The sequence below is a fragment of the Poecilia formosa genome, unplaced genomic scaffold, assembly GCF_000485575.1.
Source record: "Poecilia formosa unplaced genomic scaffold, Poecilia_formosa-5.1.2 Scaffold45, whole genome shotgun sequence".
Classification (NCBI taxonomy): Eukaryota; Metazoa; Chordata; class Actinopteri; order Cyprinodontiformes; family Poeciliidae; genus Poecilia; species Poecilia formosa.
Genome location: NW_006799984.1, coordinates 1,394,048 through 1,410,946, shown reverse-complemented (window position 1 = coordinate 1,410,946; position 16,899 = coordinate 1,394,048). Strand labels below are relative to the sequence as shown.

Below are 16,899 nucleotides of genomic sequence, written 5' to 3'. Positions count from 1 at the left end.
AGGAGCTTTTTTCCACTGAAAAATTAGTTGAGTCAAATATTTTGGTGAGATTTTACCACTAAAACATATGGTGGTAGCTTTTTATGCATCTTTACCAGGGTGTGACTTTATAAACTGTTTTCAACAAAGTTACTATGATGGCTGTAAACCAAAAAAACTAAATATTAACAATGATGACAAAAATGTCAGCAATCACAAAATAAAACAATGATGAAGTTTTACTTTCGGCTGGGTAGAGAGCCTCGTGAACACCGTGAGCTGAGTCTGAAGCATCTCCTTCACTCACTAACAGTAAATTTGGGCAAATTGGAATTTTTAAAATCCGCTTCATGGAAACACAGCCAGCTATTTTGAAAAATCTCACACTTTTGTGGTAGGATGAGGTGATTTTTCAGTCATATCGAAATGGATGCATTTCAAAAAACTGCCATGGAATAAATTTTTTCGTATCACACGGATCATGTGATTGACAGCTGGCTGTTACTACTGTCAGAAACGCCAAAGAAGATGACAGGAAGTGATAGAAGGACAAAAGTTTTTGTTTTTTTCTACAGCCAGCTGGCTCCAACAAAGCTCTCATAGTTTATAAAAAGATGAGTTTGTCATTCGGATCTGTAGCTAAAATCTGCAACTACAATTTCCCCAAAACGCTGCATCTGTAACCGTTCCTAAATATAAGGGACTTGTCGCTGAGTTATGAATATAATCTCAAGTAACTGTTTACATCTATCACTGCTGTGGTTTTTAATGACTTATTGCGTGAACAAACTTATTCACGTGATTTCAATTGCATTTCTTATTTAATAAAAATGTCGCAGTTGTGAAATTTTGTTTCTTTCCACACAAGTGAAATGTCGACAAAGTTTTGCACACATTTGTAATGGAGGCCCAGCTACTGTCCTTCACTTCCCCAGTCCTTCTGGGTCCGCCTCTCCTTCTCTTCCTCGCTCTTTCTCCCGCCTCAGCGTCGCGATGGCCACCGCCTCGTCGAAGCACATGCTGAGCGGGCTGTTCCTCTTCGCGTCCCTCACCGCCGCGTCCAGGCCGTCCCTCCTCTTCTCTCTGAGCATTGACGGCCTGTCCTTTTTCTCGGCGGTCTCGCTGTCCCCGTCTCCGTCCCGCTCCTGCTCTGTGGGGACCTTCAGAGCGTTGTCTTTCCTCTCTCGTTCCTGCTGCTGCTGACGGAGGGTCAGCGCAGTGATTTTGCAGTGCTGAGGCTTCGGGGGAACTACCGGCACGGCTTTGACCTGGTAAACCTTAGGCTGTTTGGAGACGACCAGCTTCCTCCCGACGCCTCCTGGGCTGCCACTGCCGTTTGCAGGATTACTTCCTTCCTTTGGGTCCCTAATATCAGATGAGATCACTGGCTGTTTATTGGCGCTCGGCTGTGTTCTGCTTTCTGCTCTGTCTGCGTCTTCCTTCTCCTTTTCTGTTTCTTCGGAAACCGCATCTTCTCTCTTTTGATGCTCAGCTTCTTGATTTAACTCATTTCTCTCTTCATCTGAAGGTTTCTCTACATTTGGCTCCAGTGATGACGCTTCTGTCTTGTTCGTCACGTCTTCCTCCTCCACTTCTCCATCTTCCTCGACATCTGCCTCTGAAGAAGCTTTCCTCTCAGATTGCTCACTCTCCTCATCCTCAATCACTTCACAAACAACATCTTCAATCTCACTCCAAATGTCACTACTTGTCCTGCTGTTTGCATTGTCCTCCTCACTGACTTGTCCTTCAATGTCTTTTGACGTATCATCTCTTGTCAAAAGAGAATCATCTCCAGGCTCATCCAGAACCTCTTCCCCGTCCTCAGCTTTTGCTCCAGTCAGACTGTCGGTTTCCTGAAGCTCCTCACAGCAGCTTGTTGATGCTTCTGAAGTTACACATTTTTCACTTTCATCGTCTTCTGTGGCGCTTGGAGATTCATCTGTTGTCCTGCCAAAAGGACAAATAAAAAGCAGTTCAGACGTCTGCAATAGAAGTAAATCAGCAGAGAAACATACAGAATCTTCCTAAAGGAACTTTATCCTATTTGGAAACATGAAAATACAAACAAATTTAAATGTGTTTTATTGAGATACACAAACTCAAAGCAACACATAGTTTAGTTCACTTGACTTTAATTTACTCCATTTTAGTTTAGATCACTTTAGTTTACTTAACTTTAGTTTGCTTTAGTTTAATTCACTTTATTTTAGTTTGATCACTTTAGTTCTCTTCACTTTTGTTTAGTTCACTTTTGCTTAGTGCGCTTCATTTTAATTCACTTTGGTTTAGTTTAGTTCGCTTCACTTTGATTCACTTCACTTTAGTTCACTTTAGTTTAGTTTGATCACTTTATTAAGTACTGACTTAATAAGTATTTATATTCCTGTTGGTATTTGTACAACTTTGCTTTTGTACAGTTTTTTATTGTCACTGTTTGTAAAAAGTCTTTAATTCACATTTTGTACATTTTTAATTAACCAACTCGACAGAAGCACATTCTTCTTTACTGGAGTACAGTATTTTTACTACTACACTGAATTTATGCTGAAATCTTGCCCTTTCTGTGCAGTATTTTTAATCCTTAATCCGGTTAATTAAGGAACAAAAAAAACAAAATATTTACTTGCACTGAATAAATTTTCTCTCTGTCTGAAGTTAATCAGATCAAATGTTTCTTGTTTCAGCTTAGTTAGAATTACCAAAATTATTTATAGAAAACTTAGCGAGAGCATTTTTTAGAAAAAATAAAAAGTTTACGTACATTTAGTCAGTAATAAGGAAAACTGTATTTTAATCTGTATGATATGGATCAAACCTTTTGGGCTTCCTTCCACGAATGTCTGATAGATTTACTGACACATCTGAGTTAACTTTAGGAACACCTGTGGGTGTGTTTTAAGGCCACACGTTAAACACGCCGCTTTTTGTGTTTGACATGATGGGAAAGGGAAAATAAAAACAGGGATGGTTGCACCATCCTAACTGTGACGTACGGAGGTGGCAGCATCATGTTGTGGGGCTGCACGAGGAACTGGTGCACTTCTTAAAATAGACGGCATAATGAGAAAAGAACATTATGTGGAAATATTGAGGCAACATCTGAAGACATCAGCCAGGAAGTAAAACAATCTGCTCAAAACTCACAACTTTGTTTATAATGCCAACATCCTTGTGCTATTTATAGCTTCTTCTTATTCATATTTTACACTTTTCAAATAATTTTTGGCCCTCTTAAACCTTCATATTGACTGAATGTTAGAATGGCTTGATAACTGAACTGAAATTATATGTTAATACTTTATTACCTCTGTGTGTCCTTTTCAAGCTGATCTTCTCCATGATAAGATTCATCCTCTTCCTCCTTTTTTGTCTCTTGCTTTTCTTCATCGTTTCCAGCGTTTTCCTGCACATGCTCAGTTGCTTCTTTACAAACAGAAAGTTCAACATCCAACGGTTCACAGCTTTTTCCCTCAGACCCCTGCAGCTCCTGGACTAGATCAGGACTGGGACAATCCCGGTTGTCTGATTCCAGTCCAGACAGATTGCTCAAGAAGAAGTCCGGTGGCAGGCTCTTAACAAACATGCTCTCATCTTCATCGCTGCTGTAATCATCTTCATCTCCCTCATCTTCTGAAACATCGTCAGAGGAAGAGTGTTCCTCCGGTCCGTCTATGGGCGACGTCATGTAGGGCAAGCTGAGGGATTTAGTGTGTCGACTGTTCAGGTCGAGGCTGAGCGGTCTGTGTGGATTCGGCTCTGACACACTCAGCGTCGGTCTCTCAGCTTGAGCCATGACTTCATACTCATCATCAGAGTGACCAGGAGGCTCGACGGAGAACTCATTAATCTGAAAGGCAAAGAGACCAAAATGCTAAAACTACTTATTTAATCTGTCATGATAACAAACTTTGCTGGATGATAAATTGTTGGGGGAATGAACAATAATGTTGTTTTGTACAACGGCGTATTAGGGCCATCGTAGATAAAAGTTTAAAAAAAAGAAGGTAATTTCTAGGAAATTTTCTAGAAAAACATAGGAAATTTCTGAGTCGAAAATGTGCTAGAAAAAAATCTGAAATTTTGGGATTAAGTTTAGTAATTTTGTAAAAGAAAAACTAGAAATATGAGATTGAACAGTCAATAATTTTCTATAAAAAACTAGAAATTTTGAGATTAATTTCAGAAACTTTCTAGTTTCAAAAGTCAGTGTTTTTACTTTTGAAACTCAGAAAATTTTTGTAAAATCGAACATTTTCAACTTTTGAAACTATTTTTGTTCTAGAAAATTTCTGAGGTGAATCTAAAAATTTCTGAGTTTTTTCTAGATTTTTTGTACTTCACAAATTCATAAATTGAAAAAAATTCTAGAAAATTTCTGAAATAAATTATTTAAATTAATTTCTGAGTTTTTTGGCAGAAATGTATTCCTCTTTTTTCTGCTTCTACAATAACTCTAATACGCCGTTGTATGTTTTGAAACATTTTTTAAGTGACATACTGATAATGGTACAAGAAAGCAAGTTCGCCTTCTCAAAGATCAAGCAACACTGAAACTAGAAGATTTTAAAAAAAACAAACAACCAAAACATTAAATAAAATATAAATTAAAACACAAATAATCATAAACATACATAAAATGGATTATGAAGACTCTGTAAACAAAACTGCCCTTCAAAAAGTATCAAAATGGAAATGATCAAGCCTTTCAATTTATGATGTGATGAATTGATTTATTGCTTATTGCTGAATGTTAATTCTACATAATTTGTGAGATAATAATGTCCCACCTGATAGGACCCACTGCAGTCCATGTGGTCCATGGCGCTGCAGTCCATCAGGTCCAGGAATTCAAAGTTGTCCTCGATGTAGCCCGACACTTTGCGGTCGTCTTCCTCGGCTTCAGTTGAGTTTAGAAAATCATCAGAATCAGAAACGCTGTCGTCTTCATGCTGCGAGGCTGCAGCCGCCTGCTGATAGTCCAGCTCTGATCCCTTCATTTCTGTAAATAAATGATGATCAGGGTCAGAAATATGATGGAGTACTAGAGCTACAGTTAGAAAATGAAAAGAATACAAATACAATTACATAGATAATTTCACCCTTTCATGAAAATATCATTATAATGTCACAAGAGGAAACTCATAATATCACAAGAATAAAGTTGTAAAAGAATAATGTTGAAATAATATGCTAACAAAGTCATAATGTTACGTGAATAAAGTCGAAATATTATGAAAATAAACTTTAATTATGACTTTAGTCTCATATTATTATGACTTCGTTAGCGTATTATTTGAACTTTATTCTTTTACAACTTTAAAACCTTGAAATATAGGTTTCTTCTGAAGTTACTATTCTCATAATACTGACTTTATTCTCATAATATTATGACTTTCTTCTCGCATAACTTTATTCTCGCAATTCTGACTCTATTCTTCTAATATTACGACTTTATTCTAGTAATTTTATGCATTTCTTATTTTCTAATACTGCATCATACAAACAGAAGCTTGCAGGTTAGTAGGAGAGACACAACATATTTAGGTCAGCATGTTTAACTAATCATTATGAATTTGTAAAAATCACCCATGTATTCGCTGTCTTGGTCTTCATCTCCCATGTTTTCGTGATTATCTTCCTCTGTGCTGGAGTTGTGGCTTTTCACTCGTTTTTCTCTCGGTACATGTTGGCCTCCCGTCTCCTTGTGTCCACAATCTTTTCTTAGCTCCTCACCGTTTTTCTCTTCTCCTCCTTCTTTCCTCTCCTCCTCAGAGACTTCTGGTGCCCCTTTATGTCCCTCTGTGTCCAAATCTTCTGTTTCATTTTCACTCTTGTCCTTTTCTTCAACATTTTTGCTCTCTTCCACGTTCCACTCCATTAATTTTGGCTCCTTGATCTCGATCTTTCCCCCTGCCTCCTTGCCATCCTGCTTGTCCCCTCCGTCTTTGTCTCTTCCCCGGATAATGACCCTATCACTGCCACCTCCTTGAAGAACCCCCAACGCCAGGTTAGAGGTGATATGTAGCGGCACAGTGACCATGGTGGGGCCGGTGATGTGCATAGCTGCTCGTCTGGCTTTGTTGGAGAGTCCTGGAGACCTGGTCTGGACGCCCTCGCTGCCCGGCACCGCTAAACCCTCTGGGTCCAGAGCCGTGTAGGTCCCCTGGGTGCCTGCTCCTCCGCTCACTAAGCCCGTTCCTCTGCGGTAGGTCACGGCATATTCTCTGCTCCCTAACCCGCTGGCGGGAGCTGCGGAGTCTGAGCCGGGCGGAGCCAGGCTGGTGGCTGCAGGGGACAAGTTGGTGGATGGAGGACGCGGCCCAGAGCGCCTGGAACCTGAAATACAAGGAACAGTTCAAAACAACCAGAGTTGGCTAGAAACTAGTTTCATCTGCTCAATTACTTGGGTAACTTTTTTGACAAACTTTACTTTTAGGAATATTTTTACTATTTCTGGATTTTCTACCCAATGAATGAAAAACAAACACGTTTTAACCAAAAATTCACCAGCCACAGACACAAACCTGCAGTTTTTGGTAACGTTTCATAAGTTTTTTATTGAAAGAAACCTATTATTTATTTTGCCTAATTTTGTTATTTTTTTGTTACTTCAATTAGTTATTGTCATTTTTATCTTTAACATACAAACATTTCTACTTAACTTTATATTTTCATGTATCTGATTATGTAATTTTTTAATATTAAATGATTGATAATTTGATCAGTTACTCTGTACTTGAGTAGACGTTTCACCAAATACTTTTTTTTCTCGTACTTGAGTAATTTCTTGGATGGTTACTTTTTACTTTTACTCAGGTAAAAATATTTTGAGCAGTGTTAGGGTGTCTTGTCACTTTAAATCCAGATAAGCTGCTGCTGGCCACACCCCATTAGCTCAACATTTACATTCACATGTGAAAATGGCTGCAAACTGATGTGCAGTTATACAACCGTATATCTTTGAAAAGCATTAGTAGAGCCTTCTCCACAACCAACCAGAATGTAGCAAGTGATTTCTGGACGGCAAGTCAACAACAAAACACTTGTCTTTTCCAGCAGCCATTGTACAGCTCATACAGCAGTAAAACCAACTAAGCCCAAATGTGCTGGAGCTCAGCTAAGGTTGCTAAGTAAAGGGCTGGGCTTCACTGGAGTAGCTAGGTAACAGGAGTTGCTAATTTGTGGCATTACATTCTGGAGGTTTTTGAAACAGTTTTATTTTCAGACACCAAAAAATATTAATTTATTGCAGAAAAACATCTGGGTAGTTTGATTAAACACTTGGGCTGTTTATAGAAGCAGTGTAAATCTAAATGGAAGTATAAAAATGTATAAAATGATAATTTTGCATAATAGACCCACTTTCAGTTATCTTCTATTGTCTATCATGCTTGTCTGCTTTTAATTCAGCTACATCAGCAATGTTTTTTGTTTCTCTTTCAGTTTCTGCTGTTAAAAATGTTTCTACTGCATTTTATTTTCGACATATACTTGCTTTACCAATTATTCTGCATCTTTACAGACGCAAAAAAGTATTTCTGCTTCAGTTTAGCTTCTTCAGTAGATTAAGTTGCAAATTAAGCTCATTAGATTAACTGCATTTTCAAAACAAAGCTAAATTGTTCTTATTCTGATATAATTTATTCTTGGTCTTTTTTTTATTATTGTGTTTTTAAATCTATCCTTTTTTTTATTTTGGTACGTAGTGTGGTCTGCTTACTTAATCAATAACTAGCATTATTACCACAGCTGTTTTGTGGATCAGAAGGAAATAAAATTAGGAGCTAATTGTTTTGACTATCGTCTAAATTTTCTGTCACCACAAAACTCTTTCACAATAGAACATACAATTTTTCTAAACATAAAAAGAACTTTGCATCAGATCAGTTAGGCACAGCAAATAAATAAAATAAAAAGAGTTTCTTGCAATAAATCCCCTTTGATTAATTAAACCAATTTTTAAAATATTTGAGAGCAAAGCACCTTCATTTGGGTAGGACGGTGTGCTGAGGGAGTCCATGCTTCTTGCCGGTCTTAAAGATGTTCTGTCTTTTTCTGAAATTACAAAAGGTAGTGACAACTTCATGAAGGAGAATATAAAGACGCAGGCAGCATTTAAACGAATGTGGTAGAGGTTTGCATAACTGAATAGTTTTATTTTTTCTACCACTCCAAAACTACAGATTATCAGATAATCTGGAGCTTACTCACTTCAATAAATAAAACTGAAAGCACTTTTTTGTTTGTTTTTGGAAAAACCCACAAATAGAGACAGAGAAGTCAAATCTCTCATTTCCTACCCTTGGCAGAATGTTTGTGTTTCCGTCGCGGGTCTGGGAATCGTCCTCCAATGTTGAAAATGGACATCCACTTCCTGCCTTTGAGTGATCCTTTCCTCCTGAGGACGCAGTTTAGTGAACAATGTCTAAATTTTATCCAAATTCACATATCTATGCAGCTAATTTACATTCATGTGGCCTTGAATAAGTTTAACCATCTTTAAATGTAAGTATGGTCCTGTATTAATATTTTATCTAACGGATCAATGATCCCCTCACTTGTCTGTGCCTTCGATGATTGAGTGGTAGGGTCTGATGGCGAGGGGACCATCGCCTGGACTAATGTTCCCAAAGTTAGGCTGAGAACCCGACGACCTGAAGAACACGAGCTCCTGATTGGGCAGCGCCGACGGCGAGGGGAGGGACTTCCTCCTCTCTGTAGGTGCGCCTAAACGACGGAGAATGCAGAGATGAAGCAGGAGTCTGAATGTGGGGAATGTCTGAGTGTTTCTCCAGACCTTCCAGAGGAAACAGCTGAGGGACGTGAGTGAGGACGAACTCCACCACGATGGACTGGACCCGGACCTCCATGAAAGCTGCGGTACCGTTGAATCCAGACGCCTCGATGTCCTTGGACCTTATCATGCAGGGAAATAAATATGTTTATCAACTGGTTTTAAGAAGGAGCAGCTTTAATTCATGTTAAAACACAAGGAAGGAGAATTTGAAGGACCAAGATGAAGAAATAACTGATAAAGGGAAGATTTCAATGGAAAATAATGTGTAAAGACAGACAGAGAGACAAATCTCATCAATTCACTTGTTCTAGAAACTCAAAGCAATGCTTCACATAAGCCAGTTTTAAGTAACAAAGCAGGTGTAAGGCAGGTACGTTAGCACACCTGAGCAGGTTGGGGGCCCAGACGATGGCCAGGTTGCGAGCGTGCATGTTGGTCTCTGAGGAATAGGAAGCCATCTTGACCAGGTGACGCATCAGAAACTCCAGAGTCCTGCGAGAAGAATGGTTAACATGATTTTATCTTTTAAAAAATTACAATTTGTCATTATATATGCACCTCACTAACAAACAATTATGTTTAAACAAGAGTCATGTCTGTGTTTACTTTATGAATTTGAATCCTTGGTGACCTTTTATTTATTTATTTATTGCTAAGATTTGAAGCTGTTCAACTATAAAAGTCATCTAAATTAAATCAGAGTAATGAACTTTAAAAAACCTAAACAAGTGGGTCCCAAAACTATGGCTTTTAATATACTATTAAAAATGTACATTCTTAAAAATATTTTTCTGTCACTTAAGTATATGGCAAATAAGTTTCCTTACACAACTGGAACATTTTAGGAAAAAATACATAAAATTTATTAGATTTAAAGTCAATATTGAAATAAATTAACTGGTCATCCCTCTATTTCTCTCTTGCTTGCACTACTTTATTGAATGTTCTTTTTATTTGTCTTAATAGTTTATTTATAAAATTTCCATATTCTTATGCTTCACATAAGTATAAGAATAATAACATCAAATAACAAAATCTAAGTAATTTCAGAAACTGAATTTTACTGCTTAATGAAGAAAAAAGTATTTTTTATTTATCATCCTTCATTGAAGCACACAGAAAAGATACAGAAACATGATATAAAGGAATAGTTTATTATCTTCAATCCTTAATTTTTTAGCAAAACTGTTTATCTGGAACCTCTGCCAAATTTGGCTAAAAATAAACCTTCAACACCAACGGCATAATGGACTACAACCGTTTTAGCTACGTTTTACCTGCTATAAGGTTAGTAAATATTAAGAAGCAGAGGATTTCAGTTTTAGAGTCTCTACCTGTAATGAGGTTCTGGAAGCTCCTTCAACACATCCCTGATCTTTACCAGCCTCTCCTCCTCCAGCTGGATGGCCACTGCCTCCTGCAGGAAGACATGCACTGTTAGCATTTTCCATTTCTTAAAACATTTACCTTCTCGAAAGTCAGTCAACATAATAGTCAATGAGAATCCACTTGATCTTGAGCATGTAATTTCAGAGAGCAGAATCAGAGTTACTCACAGCAAACTTGTCATACAGCTGGTATGTGAGCAGAGGGTTGGGCAGCTCTCTGAAATAAGCTTTGCACAGAGAGCTGACGCAGTGGATGTCCTGCAGATATACATCTTTGTTCAGATCTGGAGACCCGTCACTCTCAAACTCGCCCCTGGTTTCACAGAAACAAAAGATTCACCTCATAAGGTTTTCACAAACAAATCTAAATAAGATCTAAACTTATTTTCAAATGCGGTCATAAGAAGATTGTACAGAATGCAGAATCTTTGCAATAATAATTTGCATCCTGACAAAGCCTTTTCTACTCCATTATTTACATGCTAACTGAGACCTGTAGAGCCTGAGATAGAGTTCTTGTGTAGTGGTGGGACTCAATTAAATTATTTGAATTAATTTAATAGTGTCAATTGTAATTAATTAATCAAAATGAATCAACAAAATAAACATTTTCAATTCCAAAACCCTTTTTGCAGCTAAACTATTGAATGAATAGACATATGGCTACATACATATTTTTAGTTTTAAATTTGTTATTCAGCCATCAGATTAGTGCAAAGTGCTATTATCACTATTCACCTTTCACGTTTTTCAGGAACCCCTTATCATTCATGTAACTTCTTTTTTCCTTCAGACATCAGCGCCAGCGTTAGTACGTGTGCTGCTACATGATTAGCATTGAGGCTTGAACAGCTTTGGAAATGGGCTAACTCCTTTTAGCACAACTTGAACACAACAAAAGTATTTACCAGCGTCCCAAAATAACGTTTTTTCACGCAAAAAGCCATTTCTCTTGACTCAAAAGAAACGGCTTTGTCATCCATGGTTTTTGTTTGCGGATGTTGTTTGTGCGCCAGATTTACGGGCGTACCGAAACACGTGAATAGAAAGGTTCCGGCTCGGGACTTCTTTGTGTAAAAAAAAAAAAAAAATGCAATTAATTTCGTTAAAATTGTTAACATGTTAAAATCCAAGTAATTAATTAACTCCCTAAAGTCCCGACTCTTGTTTCTGCGTTTTGTTTTAGGTGAATTTACAGCAACATTCCCTTCTGGGAAGATTAGCTTCTCTCATAATCGATTCTGCATGGGGATAATTTTGTAACTGTAAAATTATGGATTCAAATTGTTTAAAAATGGTCTTAATTAATATCCCTCACAGGTCATTGCTGATGTCTTTCCATATTGGTATTGAGCTAATGCACACCAACAATACACCTGATTAACCAATTAATCAGGTGGATTTGATTATAAAACATCTGGTTATGCCACTTCCTCCTCTTACGGCAGAAACCTTCAGGTTGTGCTTAGATTTTCCTTTGACTGTATTGAAAGCATGGAAATATCTAGTGTGAAGGGGTACCACACAATTAGCCAAATAAAAAAGCCTAACCGTAGTTTCTGGATGTTGGACGACACTCCAGACAAGCGGTAGATTCCATCCACGATCCCATGTTGCTCCACAAACTCGCTGCAGGATCGTAGCACCAGGGGAACTGCAGGAAATCACTCTGATTATTAAAAGCAACTACAGAACAACAGACAAAATGAGGTATGGACAAAGGTTATAGTACTTCTGCTCATTCATTTGTTGAATTTCAATATAGGACTTTATATATCAAACCAGATCATAAAAATACGGGAAGCTAAAGCCAGCTGTTGCTATCCAACGCTGCAAAAACACAAAATTTTGCAAAGTATTTTTGTCTAATTTCTAGTGCAAATATTACTTGAAATAACCTTTCAGCAAGGTTTAGGAGCTTGTTTTAAGTCAGTAATTCTTGAATATTGACTTAATTAACAAAATAGTACAAGTTGCATTGGTGCATTTTTTCTGTGTTAGGAGTGTTGGAAAGCTTCTTGCGTTTTGCAGTGAAAAGATAAAAGATTTTCCTCATTTTTAGGAAAATATGCTGTCAGGTTGAGGTTACTAGACAGATAAAAAAAAAAAAAACTGGTATAAAAAAGGTGTTAAAAGACTTCCAGGAAACAGGAAACATAATAAAACCTGAGGTTTTTTTGGTGTACAGTGCAGTTAATCTTTTTTTTATTTTTATTTTTTACTAAAAATAATTTCTTCATGGTGATCTAAAGGAATTCAATCAGCAGTTAGCTTTATATTTAATCTTTCATACCCACATAAAATAAATAATTTCTTTGTTGAAATTTTCCAATGAAAGTAAACATGCATGTTTACTTTAACCACCAGATTTTGTATTGAGACAGAATGCTGTAATAACCACAATACCTGCTGCTGAACAAATGAGTGAAACAAAATATTAAGACCGCAATTCAACTTCTTCAATCTGTGATGAAATCCCAGTAACAGCACTCTGGCATTTTTGCACAATTTACAGGCGTGACCTGTGTGCCTGACGAGCTTTCAGCTCTTTCAAAAAGACGTAATTTGGTGCTAAATGTTGTCTAACCAAACCAGAGACCACCAGAACTAAATGAAGGCTGATCTGAAATTCCACCTGCTGTCTGAAAAGTCTTAAAAGTTTTAATTAGTTAAACTTTGCAGACATTATCTAGAACAAGCAACAGTTTTTTTTACAAACCAGGAAGGTGTGTCATCATGCAGCTCTTCGACCTAATCTAAAAAGAAATGCCACTCGGTTTTTGACATCTTTACCCACAATGAACCCAGTGAAACCATGAAAACAGAGGAAACATAAAGATACTCCCATCAACCTCCTTTGTGGTTTGGGTTCAATGCACTAAGTAAAAATGAATAACCTGCAGTGGTAAGCACGAAACTTTACTGGCTCATTGTCAGAGTCTCAGTATTGCCATTGTAAACTTTTATTCTCAATATTTATGATTATGTTTATGAGCTACAGAAACAATATAAACAGACTCCTGCTTCTAGGGATTTTTGGTATCTGAAAAACTGAAAATTTGGCCTCAGTTCTTTGGTGTTTGTGTTTTTGGTTTGATTCTTTCTACTAGGTGATTTATGCATCACAGTTTCTGCCATTATAATTCTTCTTGTAGGTCTATTTTCATAGTCATTTTCTATTTTCATAGTTATTGAACTCCCTCTACATTGTTTCCTACCTCAGTTCACATCTTGCCATATTCTATTCAAAGTCCTATATTAATTATCACTCAAAAGGTATTAGATTATTCCTTTGTATTTTGTTTTTCTGTTGTAACATGTTGTTCTTTGTGCTTTTCTATTTACTTTCCTTAAATTAGTGTTAGCATTTCTTTGGTTTAGTATGTCATCTTTTGTTTCTCTCATATTATACCCACACTGCCTCATTATCCCCACGTTTCACCCGATCTGCTACTCATACAGCTAACTAGATACCTAGTTAGCTACCTGGCTGTACAGATAGATAGATACATAGACAGACTGACAGACAGATGGATACTTTCCTCCTTTCTGTTTCCATATTTTGTGATAATCAAGAGATTAAAAGCTCTTATCTTTCTCTGTTCAGTGCCAGATTTTCAGGGTTTTTTGCCCAGATTCACCTCTAGTTCCTTGCTCCTTTTCAAGTCACATTTTATTTGATGTCTCTGAGATTTGTAAGTTTTGCTTGATAAAATTCTCGTTAATGCCTTTAGTCATCAGTTGCTGTTTGCAGTGTCAATACCCTGCAGAGTCAACGTTAAAGGGTTAGTGTTATGTATTTTCCAGGCACATTGTGCCATTTTATAGCACAATCAAGTAACTATGTTACCTTCACTTATTATAGAAGTGCATATCAAACTTAACCTAAAAGAAATTTGATTTTGCACTTTGATCCCTTGAAATTGGGCCTCTATTTCTTTAAGAAGGTCCTACTCTTTCCAACACGCCGCCTTCAGAGCGTCATAATAACAATAGCAACTATGCTTCTCCATTAGGCCGTTTATGACTGTTCTTAATGCCGTAATATGATGAGCTCAGAAAATCCATAGTTCCAGCAGGTGTTTGCTAATTGCTGCTGCCGCTAGTCTGAAGGGGCTGAGGCAGGAATCAAAACAACACTCCAGGTATATATTTGATGAGGAAATAACATAACAGTTTGTTTGATTTAAGGCAAATAATACTATATTTATGTCTGATTAAGTTTTTTAATCAATGTCACTATCAGCTTTACACAGCAAGAAACTGAAATTTGTGTCCATTGCACTTTGCAAAACTCTAAAACTACTAAATTAGACTACTCTACCACACAATAATGAACTTTTTAGTCTCTTCTGAAGAAAAGTGGTTGCACTAGACTTTAGAGGATCAGATTAAAGAGGAATACAAATGTAAAAGCTTTTAAGGTTTTGATATTTTTATCTGAAAATCCATCATTCTGCTCTAATCCCTGTTGATTTATCATATCCAGTCCCACTGAAGTTTGAAGTTGTGACATGACAACTTATTTAAAAAAAGTTTGAAGGCTGTAAATCCACAAATTCAGCTAAAACCTCTGATGTGATCAACTCCAAAAGCCCCAGATAGAAATAGTAATGGTAGTCAGTGTTAGAGTAATACATTATCAGGTTTTGTCAAAGCAGGTGTGGTTGAAGTTTTGTGGTTTTAATGTTATTATAGAAAGTCCCTTAAAAGGCACATAAGTGTCTCTGCTATCGATTATTTATGAAACTATACAATCCTGACAGCTAAAAAGAAGAAAAACACTCAATAAGACGAATCTGATGCTTTACATTCAGGTTCTCAGCAATCTGACAGCGGTTTTGTGATGCAGGAAATACAAATACAGTCTTGAGATGAATGTGTGAGGACAGAGGCGATGACTATCCACTTACTCTCCTGATTAGAGGTGGTGAGATGCTCCAGCAGATCACATCCAAACACCTTCTCTTTGTTGCCTCCTTTTCTTCGATTTCTCCGCATCTCTTCCTGCCTCGGGTTTCCACCTCACATTCAGAGCGGCCTGCGTTGCTCCTCCGTCAGCTCAGCCTGCCTTCCTGCCTGCCTGGGCTGGATTTGCTCTCCAACTCTCGTTAGTGTGGCAGTGAATTTGTGGAGGACCTGTGCATTTCAGGGACTCTAGCGCACTGCTGCTGCTGCTGCTGCTGGAAACTCTGCCACCTGTTTGAGCTGTATCGCATTGTAAAGCTGGAGTCTTTGGACAAACTGTTAGTCTTCCCCCCTGCAAAACCAGATAAAACATGTTTTTATCGGCGCAAACTGCAGATGACTATCCATGCAAAATCAAACAAGCTGCACTCAATCCTTGGTGTGCAAATGTGGCTTTCCACTTCCCCCCCGATGAACTCAATTTATTTTTCGAATCACAGGCCACACCCTTGTCCCTGTACTTCTGCTATTCAGTGAAAAGAGCCCCTGAATGATCACCGCTGTCACACATTTTGGGACTCTTTGAGCTGCTGGACCAACTGAAGCCTCCGGTCTCGACTTTTTGACCCCCCCGCTGTCTTCACAAATGGCCCCTTCGCCCTTCCTGAACACATGTCACGGCCATCGCAGGGCCCGTTCTCACTGCAGCGGAAGTCGAGCTTGAAAATACAAACTCAGACCGACATTCAAACTCAACCCTCCGCCGTCTCCACCACCCTGGCACCTGCTGCCTCCCTCCCATCGCTCATCCCATCCCTGTCCACGCAACCCTGTTGAGGTTGGAGTTTAAAACTGGGAACAAGGGAGAAATAAACAAGTTACAAAGCAAAAACAAGTGTTCCTACCTTCACTCTGCAACGGCACACAAGAGGCAGCATAAAGTGATGACGCAAAAAAACCACTAAACTTCCCCTGTTAACTTCCTGAGTGTCTCTCCTTCTCTTGTGCTTTCTCTGTGCATGCGGCTCACAGTTTCTCCGCCTCTGTAGGGAAATCAGTTCATTGTATCTGCATGCTGCATCTATTTCCCTTTGTGAGCAACGTTTGCCTCTTTGTTGTCCAACTTCCATGTGGTTTACTCACTCAGATGGGAAGAAGCGGACATGTTAATACGTATATGAAAAAAACACATTTCTATTTCTGTATTTGGAGTTTTGATGACCATTAACCACCTCTTGATGAAATCTGTCATGTTTTAAATGTTTTATGTTTTCTGGACAGCATTTTGGTCCTTTTGGTAATTTAAGGTGCTTTCTAAATAAACCTGGATTGGATTGAATGGGATTATTATCTTTTATAATAGTATCATGTTATGCAAATAAACTGTGCAAAAATAAACACTGTTTGTGCCAAAGTACCACAGTTGGTCAAAGTCCCAATAAGAAGTAGCATAATAAACACAAGTGTGCTCAATAAAGGCTTCAAAACAGAAACAAACAATAAACCAGACAGAAACTGACAGTAATATAAATATAAGCAGATATTTTCGCCTATCATTGACATTATAATCATATTTAAATCAAAGCAACCACGGTGGAGCAGCAGGTGTTACAATATTTTATTTTCTGTTCTCCTTTGATTGTTTGTTTTTTAAATCTTACTTTTTTGTATTAGAATCTTAGCTTACTTTTCTGTAATTTGATATTTGGATTAAAGTTTTAATGTCTGTCTTTAGGCTTCTCTCTTCATTTAGATTCATTCCTCCGTCCCGTCAGCCTACCAGGTGTTGCCCATTTCCTGATTGCCTCACATGCAGCTCATGTT

The 16,899-nt window shown here is 37.8% G+C and overlaps 1 protein-coding gene across 1 annotated transcript; it reads right to left on the bottom strand.

Annotated features, from left to right (window-relative positions):
• Nucleotides 1-809: 809 nt before the first annotated feature.
• LOC103137978 (rho GTPase-activating protein 30) lies at nt 810-16,071 on the bottom strand. The gene is made up of 14 exons (XM_007552014.2): nt 15,981-16,071; nt 15,081-15,427; nt 11,719-11,821; nt 10,336-10,480; nt 10,114-10,196; nt 9,164-9,271; nt 8,780-8,898; nt 8,541-8,709; nt 8,283-8,380; nt 7,966-8,037; nt 5,569-6,318; nt 4,770-4,981; nt 3,288-3,829; nt 810-1,929 (listed from the first exon to the last, which is right to left on the bottom strand). Exons 2-14 carry the CDS (start codon nt 15,166-15,168, stop codon nt 903-905), a joined length of 3,516 nt encoding a protein of 1,171 aa, XP_007552076.1. The 5' UTR covers nt 15,169-15,427; nt 15,981-16,071; the 3' UTR covers nt 810-902.
• Between the last annotated feature and the right edge of the window lie 828 nt (nt 16,072-16,899).

Bases quoted from the DNA above. Each gene is read 5' to 3' on its own strand.
- LOC103137978 (XM_007552014.2), bottom strand. From the start codon at position 15,168: ATGCGGAGAAATCGAAGAAAAGGAGGCAACAAAGAGAAGGTGTTTGGA. The intron at 10,197-10,335 runs GTGAGTAACTCT...GTCTTCCTGCAG, and splicing joins AGCTGTATGACAAGTTTGCT to GAGGCAGTGGCCATCCAGCT. The intron at 6,319-7,965 runs GTGCTTTGCTCT...CTTGTATTTCAG, and splicing joins ACCGTCCTACCCAAATGAAG to GTTCCAGGCGCTCTGGGCCG.